The following is an 11474-nucleotide window of genomic DNA, read 5'->3' on the forward strand; positions in this document are numbered from 1 at the left end:
GACCATGATGTCTCCAGTGAGCCCCAGACACCCAGTCTATCAAAACAAACTGGAAAGCACACATGTGTGTGTGTGTGTGTGTTTATACGTTTACAAGAACGTGTGGTCTGCTATCACCTGTTGCTTCAAGTGCAAGGTGAATAGTCACATAGCAGAGGTGCCCTGCTTCTCCAAACATGAGTTGTTTAAGAGAGGAGAGCACAAGATCCATAATCGGATAAGTAAACACCCACAGTCCCTCTACAGGGGTAAAAACAGAATTGATTAAAGCCGAGATAAATTATTATCACAGTACGCGTGGAGACAAAGGGCTGAGATGTGTGGGATTCAATATGCTGTTAGATTAGAGTTCTGCTTGACTGGCAGCCACAGACAGAGCAGACACGGGGGTCCAGAGCCAAACCACAAAACCACCTTCTCACAGTCTTTGCAGGGCATCACTGTCCAGCCCAGTGGGCTCCTAAACAAATTCCTCAAATCTTTATTGCTGGCTGCGAAAATTAGGTTCTGAATCTTATTTTATTTGTGTATGGAATCTTTGCATCCTGACTCCCATGTCGTTTTAGGTTTAGGCTAAAAATAAAAGTGCACAATTTAACCAAGATGTCAATCTTTTCTCCACATTACCAAGTGCATTTTCCTTTTAAAAAGCCCCCATGTGCAAATATTGTAAAGATTTTTAAATGTATTACTTTTGACACATATTTATTGTTATAATTTTTTTTTTTGTAGTGGTCATATGGTTACCAAGAAAAATTGGTTGTGTATATTAATGATTAAAGGTCAAACTACCATAAACACATGCAGACTGAAAGTAAAAATTTAAAAAAGTGAATATGTGTAGACAAAATATGGATTGCCCCTATTCTACATATAATAATTATATATACACATTGTGTTCATCTTACTTTTGAAGGTTACCATACTGCTGATAAACTCCATCAGTTGCTTATCACTAGTGATACTAGTGCATTGTCAGTGGAAGCAGCTCTTTCAAATTCCATTCCAGACTCCATTTGTGCAACTGAAAATCAATTTACATTTTTATTAAGTGGTGACCTGATTGAAAGTGGTACAGCTTCCTTTGATTCTCCGTCACAGACACTCCAAGCAAAGGTCAGCAGCCACAAGAAAGGGAGAAAAAAAAATGACACAAGATTTAAATGAAGGTTAAAAACCTCTGCAAACATTTCCTCCTCTTAAAAAAATATCCAAATGTCAGATGCTTTCGATGGCCATCATAAATATGTTGGAGTAGATGAGATGGAGTGTGCTGGAAATAAGTGAGCACCTGTCATTTAATTTATGTTGCAGCGATGGAAGAGGAGATGGCTGAATAATGCATGACATGGTGTTTTAATTAGCGTGTTAGAGATGGAGGGCACTTAGTAATTAAAAGACAGACTTGGTAGGAAAGGTCAGAGGCTGGTGCTGGGACATTATCCTGAAAGTAAACAAGTGCTGAGCAAGGGAGGAATAGAAGATCCTGAAAAAAACATTCATAGCTCATCTTCGTGTCTCATTCTGTGTACAGAAAGTGAGATATTCTTTGAATCACCCATCCAAGTTACAAAGGAGGCTTTGATAGCGTTTCCTTCTCGAAACTAACCTCATTGCAATTACATTTCCAACTTGAATAGACTTGTTGTGAAAAACTGCCTCCTCATTTCCTCTTACTTCTATTGTTGTCCAAACAACATGCACAGAATAGTTCATAAGAGGAAACTAAAAGTGCCTCTCCTGCATACAAAGTCTGTTAGTAATTCAGCTGTGTTTGCTTTCCTGAAACATAATGAGGAAAAAGACAGGACACCAGTCAGATCGTGTCATGATCGGGTTTTTTTTGTTGTTAACCTTGTTAACAACTGATGATGATTGATTATTAATTGATTCATGTGAATCCCTCTTCAGAACACAGTATGTGATACGAGTGAGTTCCCTCTAAAAAATGTTTTAGTCATTTAGTCATCAGATCAAACATAAAGGTAACAGCAGGTTGAGTGTATATGGACAACGACAGGGGTCTAACAATCAAATGAGGCGTTCAGGGGCAGCACAGAGTACTGCGCAGAAAGATTGTAAATGACTGAGTAAAACAGCAATTTGTGTAAATGGTTGTGATGTACTGTGTTATTGTTGACCAGCTAGTTAATCTCTAAATTCTGAGAGTGGGGGGGGGAGATGAAGATTAGATCCCTCTGTCAGCACACAATACTTAACAGACAAATGGCTCAAAAAGCCTCTTTCGTAAGTACATATGTCAGAGTAGGTGAACAGGAAACACTTGTCAGAAACCTTGTCACCTTTGATCAGCTCACGCACCATCTGTAGTACCATCGCTGGCATGTAGAGTTTGAACAAACTCACAAACTGGCCTTTGACTGCTCCCAGCCTGAGAAGCCCAAGAGCTGCACTGATGATAACATGGTCGGACACGGTGACAGGAGCTGGGGAACAAAGCTTGACACCAAAAGCCCTCCCATCCTCTCGTAATGCGTATTGCTCACTCTTCCCTGCACACATACACAGACGCCACAGGGCACTTGTCACCCACCCGCACTGAAATCTCTCCCCCAGCGTTTGCAGTCTTTTGAGGTATTACCCGTTTCCATTATATCTTTCACGCAGGGCTTATAAAGCTTGAATCAAGTTAAGAAAAGGGGACCAAGAGCTAAATATCTTAACTTTTATTGAGTTGGGCTGTTACCGAGAAGGAGCACGAAGGCACACGTACACGCAAGGCTCCCAAAACTGATGCGGAGAGGAAACCGAGAGCGGATAAAGAAAATGATGACTTCAGAAGGGGACAGACGAGACAGTGTGCGGGGAGGGGGAGTGTGGGAAGGAGGAGGAGGAAGAGGTGGGGAAACTAAATGAAAGAGAAATGAAATAAGATATCCTCATGTGTGGAGACAAGTGGTGGGAAGTCGGCAGGCAGTGCAGGATTGTCACAGCAGTGTATCAGTGCACCCAGCAACCGCCGAGCCATAAGTATTATTTACAAGATGTGAAAGTACTGTTATTTATGTGTGACTTGCGACCCCCCCAGAGAGCAGGGGAGGTCAAGTGTACTGCAAGACAATGTGATGAAGTGTCAGTCCACTGTTTTTTATAACCCCCACACATAAGTCATAAGGTGACTTGAGAAAGCAACAAGAATAACAACAATACAAAAGTTTGTTTCCAGTTTGTGTGAAATGTGCACAGCTCCCATCCACTCGCAGTCTTGTTCACAAGCAGTAGAAGCGTGTCACTATATGCACAGACAGTCCTGGTACGGTGAGTGAACGGAAATATGTTGCCCTCACAGAACATATGCAAAACATCGAAAACAAATTCTAATGAAAAATCCCACTGCATTCAGCCTGGCTACATTTCACACAGTCTGGGCAAAAGCATTCCCCTAGATTCTTATGGGTTTGTTTGCTCGAGGCGAAAAGTTTGAACATGACTCAAGGCAGCAGTACTTTAAAATACAGCTAGTTTTGGGATTGAACAAATGTCTTCTGGACTCTGGTGTGAAGGATGCAAATGTCTGACAGGCCAGATAAGATCTGTTGATAATTAAATTATTCCCAAAGGAGAAAAAGTCTGAATTCAAATGTTGCAGGATTTGTACAGATACTGAATTTTTTGCTAATTTACTATAAAGCAGTATTAAAGATAAAAATCTAATCCATCTAAGACTTCATAATAAACGATGACTTCCTTTTCCTTTCCTTACTTATTCACTAGTCTTTTGGGAAAAGACAGTAACACAGCAAAGTGCTTGAGATGTTATAGAATTACGCTGAAAAATTTAAGAAATTAAAAACATCTGCAGAATGTAGCACTGTACACAATGTGTATTTATTTCATCTGTTTAAAGCAGCAACTTCTATATGATGAGTCAAACGCTGATTTTGATAATTAATTGTTTCAGTCTTTTGCAGACGTAGTCACAGATTCACTGTTTTAATGCTTTGTGTTTTGATTCTTCTGCAAAAATGAAAAATCCTAGCTTTCAGACCAAACAAAGGATTCAATGCCATTGCCATTTGTCATCTAATGTTTTGTGGAGCAAAAGTCTAGAGAATGATCTGTATTTAGCTGCAGTTATCCTTTGAGGGCATGTCGTAATTCCAAAAACTTTCAGCACCTCTTAAAGTTTAAAAATGTACCCACTAAAAGTACAAATAATGGATAGTGTGCAGGATTCTTGCCATTTCTTCAATTTATCCTCCATTATGCTCTGCGTAATATTGTAAAATCAATAAATATAGTTAAAACCCCAATGTCATATTTTTCAATGGTTTTGCTTATTATTGCTCTTTAAGTTAATACTTGTGTCTTTGTATCTTAAATAAATAAGAATAGTTTTTCGATTATTATATTAAATATTGAAATTTCAGTGAAAAGCTTTTATCTGCTGCTGAGTTGCTCGGTGTTGTGTTAATGAGATGTCTACGTAGAGTCACGTATGAACCGTGGATGAAAGAACGGCCCCACCTCCATCCACAGGGACCAACTCTGAGCGCGTCGCGACACCGTGTGTTCGGTTTCAGGTACTGCAGCTGGAGCCTGTGTTTACGGTTGCCTGGTAACACACACACACACAGACCAGGAAAAGCTGTAACCGCAGCAACTCTCTGAAAGACCACTTGATTCGGCAGCTGGTGGTATCGGAGATAATTGTTGTTGTTTTTTCCCATGGCAGGAAAGGAGAAACGGGATTTGATTCACCAAAACGCAATTCACGTTGAGACGATCCGGAAGGAGCAGCGACACCAGAAACTACACACGAAGTTCAGCCTTAATCCACATAGGAAACGTAAGTCTGCCCTTCACCTCCTCTGCTTTATACCGACTGGCTGCTTGTGTTTCTCAAAGCTTACGTCAAAAAATGTTTTTTCACAAATACTATTCAAGTTACTCCTTAGTATTCAGCTCATTTATGTTAATCATACCAAGTATTCAAAGTACTCAAGTAAAAGTACAAGTATAGTCATGTTTTTACTCAAGCAATAGTATTATAGTAGTATGTTCTTTACTTGAATTACAGAAATAAATAAAAACAACATATGTATTTAGAACTGTTGAATTTGATGTTGGTAATAAAACATTTTAAAAAAGTCCACATTTGTTCGACCGTTTCTCAAAGATGAAATTTATGGCAAAAAATGAAAGTCAATTGGGAAAGAAAAGGGAGGAGGGTTAAAGGTTTGTTAGCTTCTTACTTGTTTGTCAGATTTTAGCCATTTTCTGCACTGACAGAATTTTATTAGTTCCTAATATTTTAATCTAAATCTGTAAAAAGTAACTAGTAAATTAAGCTGCAAAATTGTAGTGGAGTATCAAGTTTTTCTTTTAAAAAAAAATTTAATCTGAAAGTAACAAAATGAAATACTCAGTTCAAGTACCTCAAAACTTGAAAAAATGACTAACAGGTCTGGAAGACACTGCTTGTGATTTAAATATAAATGGTGGAAGTTAATTGTTTTACTAATTGCAGCTTGTTGTATTTCCCTATTTTTCCTCATTACAAATACACTGTGCTTGTATTTTAGTACATATTCTGCCAGACAAACCCATGTCGAGAAAACCACCAGAAGCGATAGCAGAGAACTGTAAGTTTCAGCCATTCACAACAAACTATTTGTTCCCGGTTTTCTACTGTTCTGGAAAGTAAATTTCACACTAAGTTAGAGAGAATCGGTGTCTCAAGCTGCCTGATGTAACTAAAAATGTTTCAACTAAAAATGTTCTCTAAACTCAATTCTTCTCTAAAAATGTCTCCCCCACCCCCCGACCAGTCTTCCTTGAGGCCTTCCACAATGCGCGGCAGGAACCCACCAAGAGGTACCCAATGCCCCAGACTGAGAGTCAGGAGATAGGATGGGTGTCAAGTCCACTGGTGAGGACAGAGCGCCGCTAACAATGGAGAGAAAGTGTTTTTAGCAACATATCCGATAATCAAGCTCAGTATTGAAAGTGTTACCTCATGGAGCTCAGTAAGGATTAAGGATTTCCAATGCTACATAATAAATTAGCACAATAGCTCCTAAGCTTTAAAAACATTAGCCTTTTCTACACACATTAGGGCAGTCGTCCAGGGACCACAGGGTCAGCGGTTCAAATCCCCGGCCCCGGCTATATGTCAAGACACTGAACCCCTAACAGCCCATTCCCCTCCGCAGCTGTGCAGTGACGGTCCAAGCCCGGTAGAAATTGGGGAGGGTTGCGTCAGGAAGGGCATGCGAAGTAAAAAAAAAACAAAAAACTTTTCTAATACACTTTCTTATAAAAGTGTACCCTGTTTCACCCCAATTTAAACTTAAATGTCCTTGTTAAGTTTAACTTAACAAGGACATTTAACTAATACATTTGTCTTACAGTGATGTTGAGTATCATATACATGGACATTTAAACTACTGAGCATCTACAATATTGAAGAAAAGAATTCTATCAAAACCCAAACTCAACAGAAACACAGCTGGTTTCTAGTGTTGATGTAATGATCATTTAACAAAAAATATTCCATCTCTACACCTTCATGTCCTAATTGTGACCATTCCTCCCCAGATGCCATCGGACCGCCACGACAGGAGATTCAATTTCTACAGATTCAGCACGGACGTCACCAAATACAAAGAACATGCCCTGCGAGCATCAAACTAGCCAATTAAGACGAAAAAAAAAAAAAAAAATTCAGAATGGAAGTGCCCATAAAATAAACATTTAGCTCACATTTATTTGTTTCTCATACAAACAATTGAACAAAGTTATGCTACTAAATCGCATTAAAAGAGCAGCAAAGGGCAAAATAGACAGCTGCTCAATATTAGAAAATGTCGTGTCACATGGGAGAGAATCAATGAGTCACGGAGCTAAGTAAGAAAAAGTATACACCAAACGTCAAAGACTACAACGATGTTTTGTGACAGGCACCCAGAGATGATAATGGCCACAAACAATAAAAATGCATCTGATAATTTCTTGAGTCAAATATTTTTTGTACAAGCTCTGGAGTAACATAGAAAAAATATGTATTACATCATTTGCGCTCCATTTATCTTTTCTCCCCTGGCAAAGTCCGTCGAATAGCTTCCTTAGCAACATGGCAGCACATCTCCCTCCGTCTTTAAGGGGGTCTAGAATCCCCTACTTTAACCCAGACACAATTTTTAGAAGAAATGTGTCCCGCTACATGTCTTGTGATGTTTCATGAGGAGATGGAAAGCAGGTGTGGCAACTCCTGCCTAGACCTAGTCCAGATTCAGTCTCTTGATCAGCCTTGATCAGTTTTTATGAGTGAGCCTTCATCTTCTTACGTACAGATTTGCCTGGACGTTTCTGAAAGACAAAGTGAAAAATGAGTCAAGTGGTTTCCTAAGAGCTTATACTAGGGTCATTGTGATTCTGAACTTGTGAAGTAAACGTTTACAAAAACTTTAAAAACCTATACAAAACAAACTGCATTGGGAAAAATGCATTGGAAATTTGAAAAGTGTGTGAACCTAATCAATCACACAGCAAAGCCACATTGTCCAGTCAGAGGACAAATGGTCTCTGCTGCATTCATCTCCCTAGGTCCTGAAAGGTGAAGTTAAAACTTGCTGTTTGAAATGTAAGAGTTAGTGTAGGATTAAAATGCCTTTTATTTTATTTACATGCATTTTTTATTCCTCACATGGCTTTAGATCATACTCACAGTGGGGGGTAGTGAGTTCTCACATAATTTTAAACTGCATTTTAAAAGCATGTTTGTGGGTGTTGGACAGACACCATCCTGCGAGAACATCTAGCTGGCAGGTATTAGGAACATAGAAACATTCATGCCTGGGTGTGTTTTGTACAGGTGAAGAGATCAGAACTCACTACTACTAATAATTGATAATTGAGTACTTGCCATCAATAAAAAAAGAGGCATGATGATCTTTGTCGGTTTTAAATATGTTTTATCTCTACTTTGCTATAATTATTTATGAAACTATCAGGAAATGTCAGCATTACATATTGATCAACGACGTCCTTTCAAAGCAATGCTGTAGATGTCTGCTCAACATTTTGCATCATTGTGAGATTTATGAATAACTTACCATTCAATTTTCAATTAGTGTCGTTATGAAAATCATGTCTGCCAGCAGCGTGATCCATATTTCGTTAGATTTTCAGTTAAAATTGACCAAGTTGAATTCTCTTGAGTGACATTTTTACAATACTTTATTATGAGGTAGCTCTTGAAATTGTTACAAACAGAATGCCAGATATTACTGTGGTGTATGTGTAGGTATATATGTTAACATTGTTTATTAACATATAACATTAATTTGTGTTCTGATTAATTAATTTGTGTAGGCATCACCCACGTGGGCTTAATCTGATAATGTTGTAGAAAACCATAGTAGTATGAAGGATTATTGCAGTTACTTTTTCAGTATTATCAAGTTGAGTGTTGCCTACGACTGAGCAGCTTTTTTGTTTTGCTGTATTCATCTGACACGTAGTGTGTGTGATTTGTTTAGTAAAATCAAGGAGTAAAATAGTACACGCATTAACACTTTTGCAAAAAGCTTGGATTAATATATATACATTTAGGCTGTAGCATTTTAATGTGATGAAAGCCAGTTGTATTCCTGCTATAATGCACCACAAAAACAAAGTTGTAACTTCGGTGTTCACCTACGGTTTTTTGCTTTGTATGTTTTCTACACACAAATGGGACTTTTCTTTAATACAGGTTAATGTTTTTTTTTTCTGCATCAGACTCACATTTTTCCCTCCTTTGCCCTTCTTCCCTCCTTTGACACCCTTTGCATGGGCAACTTTGGCACGGAAACTGGAAACATCGTTGTAGCTGTCCTTTGTGTTCCACTTCTTTCCGCTCTTCTTGCCTCCAAAACCAAACTTCTGGTCTTTATACTTCCTCTTGGAATTGGGGCTGTTAAAATGCCAGTAAAATTATAGGTTGGTTATTTTTTTGTGAAAATGCCACAAATGTCACGACAAACAAGCAGCTTTTCATTACTGGCTGCAATGTGCACATCTTAAATGTAATCCCTTACCCTTTCTTGTTCACGGTCTTCTTTGCGCCCTGAGTAGAGTCTTTACCCATCTTCTGATCTCCTTCCAAGAAATCCAGTTTGTCAGTCATTCCTAAAAGTGGAGATAAGCAGAAATGTTAAACCTCATGCAGCGACACATTGGAGAAAATACACGAGGTAATGCATTTAACATGCTATATGCAGTACTTCAAGCACACTTCTGAGAACCCACCTTTCTGGTATTTCTTTACAGCATTCATCATTGCCTTCTTTTCTTTCTGTCTCTTCTGGATCACTTCTATTTGAACCTGGAACATGATCAACATTCGTGTTAATTCTTCCAAAAAAAACATAAAATGTAGTCTCTGTAAACCTATAAAACACATCTCACTTGCCAAAAGGATTTCTAGTCACATTGGCAGGCAAATATAAATTACATGTGAAACAGGTAATTTAACCACTGGACCACAAAAGAGTAATAAATAGTCAAACGTGAACCAACCTTTTTGCCAAACTTCCTTTGCTCACGCAGTTTCTTGGCCTTCTCTGACTTCTCTAGTATCATCTGCTTTGAGATAAGTTTTTTCCTAATCTGGACAGGGAAAGAAAACATTACACAATTATTAAAAACAAATTTTAAATGTGTATTGATTAAAACGCTTCATCATAAGTGAACTGCTGTGTTTTCTTTGTAGAACAAAATGAGTTAACTGCACTAGCACCTTCTTGTAGGAGATGAGGCCTGTAGAAACTACTCACCTTCTGCATGTGCTGGTCTGACTTGGCCATCTCTGCAAAGTAATCATCAGGCCTCTTTGTGGCTATGCCGTGCTTGTTTAGAAGAGGCAATGCTTCTAAAACTGTAGCTTGAGCTTGACGGTAGCTGTGAATTAAAGGGATTTGTAGCATGAATATATGTTTAGAGCGAGGATAAAACTCCCCACAAAATGTATGTATTTTTTAGACAAGATCACTTAGTACACTGTATTACACTATACAAGACATAAATCTAACAGTAAGTCTTACAAGTAATGAAATTACCAGTTTGCCATACAACTCTGACATGAGTTTCAGATTTGTGAAGCTCTTAATCTAATCTTAATTTATGTGGAGGTTAAGTTATGGTCACTTACAAGAACATCTCTCTCTGGAAATCATCATCTGCGTTCACTTCTCCATTGGTCTGATTTTGGACTTTTTCTTTAACATTGGAAAGGACGTCTTCAGCTGGCGGGTTGGTCAGGTCCAACCTCTCCACCCAGGGAAGATCTTTGCGGAAGTCGCCAAGGCACTGTTTCAAACCCTCCTACAATCATGATGTAAAGTTGAAGATGTATTGTTTTTGAAACCACAAGCATATGCCTGGGCATTACCTGATTGTATTAACCATGTTTTCTTCCATTAAGCTACTAACATCTTATAATAAACTAAAACATATGGAGACTTCATGTGCGTCCTTGGTGACTTACAACATTGTTGACAAGCTTCTTGGGTTTATCCACCAAAACGTTCATCCCCGGTTTTAACAGACCTTTGGCGAAGGCTTCTTGAAGCTAAAGAAAACAAACGTTTGTCAAGTATAGTCCAATGAACACTGTATCTAGCATTTCAAAATTCCAAGTGTATAAACACGAAGACCAAAGACGGTGCGAGAAAAATAAAAGTATGGTAAAGTCAGCTGAAACTGTGGTTTGCGTTCCCGTTAGCTCACAGGCTTCATCCTTGCTAAAGTTACCACTTCACCTAACTGTAAACAACTGTCAGATCTGTCTAATCTATACACATTTCTATCAGAAATAAGCTTGAACATGTTAGCTTTGGTGGCACGGTGATCTCAGTTAACTTAACGGTAGCTAATGTTAGCCACTGCTAGCATTTTGGAGTAAACTCACCTCATCGTCCGATAATTCACTATTGTCCTCCTCTGACTCCTGGCCGAGAAGCGCGTCCTCCTCCACGGACTCCATGATCCTGCTACTGGTAACAGAAGATGTTAAAATGGGGACTAGTTGCCCACGCTGGCGAAAAGGACTAGTGTAGCCCTCCTGCTCCTCATGTACAGAGCGTTTCACGTGGGGCGGAAGTGACAGCCTTGAGTGTCCTATCAACTCAGTCCGCCCGCTGAAAGATAGTGTGAATTCAAAGGTTCCCACAGGGGGGAAAAAAACATCAGTGTCACGCAAAAGACACGGACGTGTCTTTTATTTTCAGTTGTTTATTCCGTGTTTTTTTTTATGTAGAAAGAAAAATATTAAATAAAAATATTGTAAGCACGTTTTTAATGCGACTTTACCATTGTATAGACAAACATAAATACATAAATATCTGAAATGATTTGAAGTATGTCAGGGGCGTTCTCCTGGTGGTGCTGCCATGCACATAGTTAATGTAATGCAATGTAATATGGATAAATTGTAATGACACATTTTATAATAGCTAATATAATAAAGA

At 38.7% G+C, this 11474-nt stretch overlaps 2 protein-coding genes across 2 annotated transcripts; one reads left to right on the forward strand and one right to left on the reverse strand.

Moving 5' to 3' along the window:
* The first annotated feature begins 4577 nt into the window (after positions 1–4577).
* cfap144 (cilia and flagella associated protein 144) lies at positions 4578–6714 on the forward strand. The gene is made up of 4 exons (XM_067514069.1): positions 4578–4810; positions 5547–5606; positions 5793–5893; positions 6562–6714. Exons 1-4 carry the CDS (start codon positions 4690–4692, stop codon positions 6655–6657), a joined length of 378 nt encoding a protein of 125 aa, XP_067370170.1. The 5' UTR covers positions 4578–4689; the 3' UTR covers positions 6658–6714.
* Positions 6711–11119, reverse strand: ebna1bp2 (EBNA1 binding protein 2). Its single transcript, XM_067514068.1, has 9 exons — positions 10916–11119; positions 10493–10576; positions 10157–10329; positions 9783–9906; positions 9526–9615; positions 9256–9331; positions 9045–9135; positions 8752–8920; positions 6711–7332 (listed from the first exon to the last, which is right to left on the reverse strand). Exons 1-9 carry the CDS (start codon positions 10988–10990, stop codon positions 7285–7287), a joined length of 930 nt encoding a protein of 309 aa, XP_067370169.1. The 5' UTR covers positions 10991–11119; the 3' UTR covers positions 6711–7284.
* Between the last annotated feature and the right edge of the window lie 355 nt (positions 11120–11474).

Source organism: Channa argus, chromosome 8, assembly GCF_033026475.1.
Source record: "Channa argus isolate prfri chromosome 8, Channa argus male v1.0, whole genome shotgun sequence".
NCBI classification, from domain to species: domain Eukaryota; kingdom Metazoa; phylum Chordata; class Actinopteri; order Anabantiformes; family Channidae; genus Channa; species Channa argus.

Excerpts from the sequence above, each read along its gene's own strand:
- cfap144 (XM_067514069.1), top strand. The coding sequence starts at position 4,690 with ATGGCAGGAAAGGAGAAACGGGATTTGATTCACCAAAACGCAATTCAC. Across the intron at positions 4,811-5,546 it reads CCTTAATCCACATAGGAAAC|TACATATTCTGCCAGACAAA; the intron begins GTAAGTCTGCCC and ends CTTGTATTTTAG. Across the intron at positions 5,894-6,561 it reads GATGGGTGTCAAGTCCACTG|ATGCCATCGGACCGCCACGA; the intron begins GTGAGGACAGAG and ends ATTCCTCCCCAG.
- ebna1bp2 (XM_067514068.1), bottom strand. The coding sequence starts at position 10,990 with ATGGAGTCCGTGGAGGAGGACGCGCTTCTCGGCCAGGAGTCAGAGGAG. Across the intron at positions 9,907-10,156 it reads TTCCAGAGAGAGATGTTCTT|CTACCGTCAAGCTCAAGCTA; the intron begins GTAAGTGACCAT and ends TTTAATTCACAG. Across the intron at positions 9,332-9,525 it reads AAAGGAAGTTTGGCAAAAAG|GTTCAAATAGAAGTGATCCA; the intron begins GTTGGTTCACGT and ends ATCATGTTCCAG.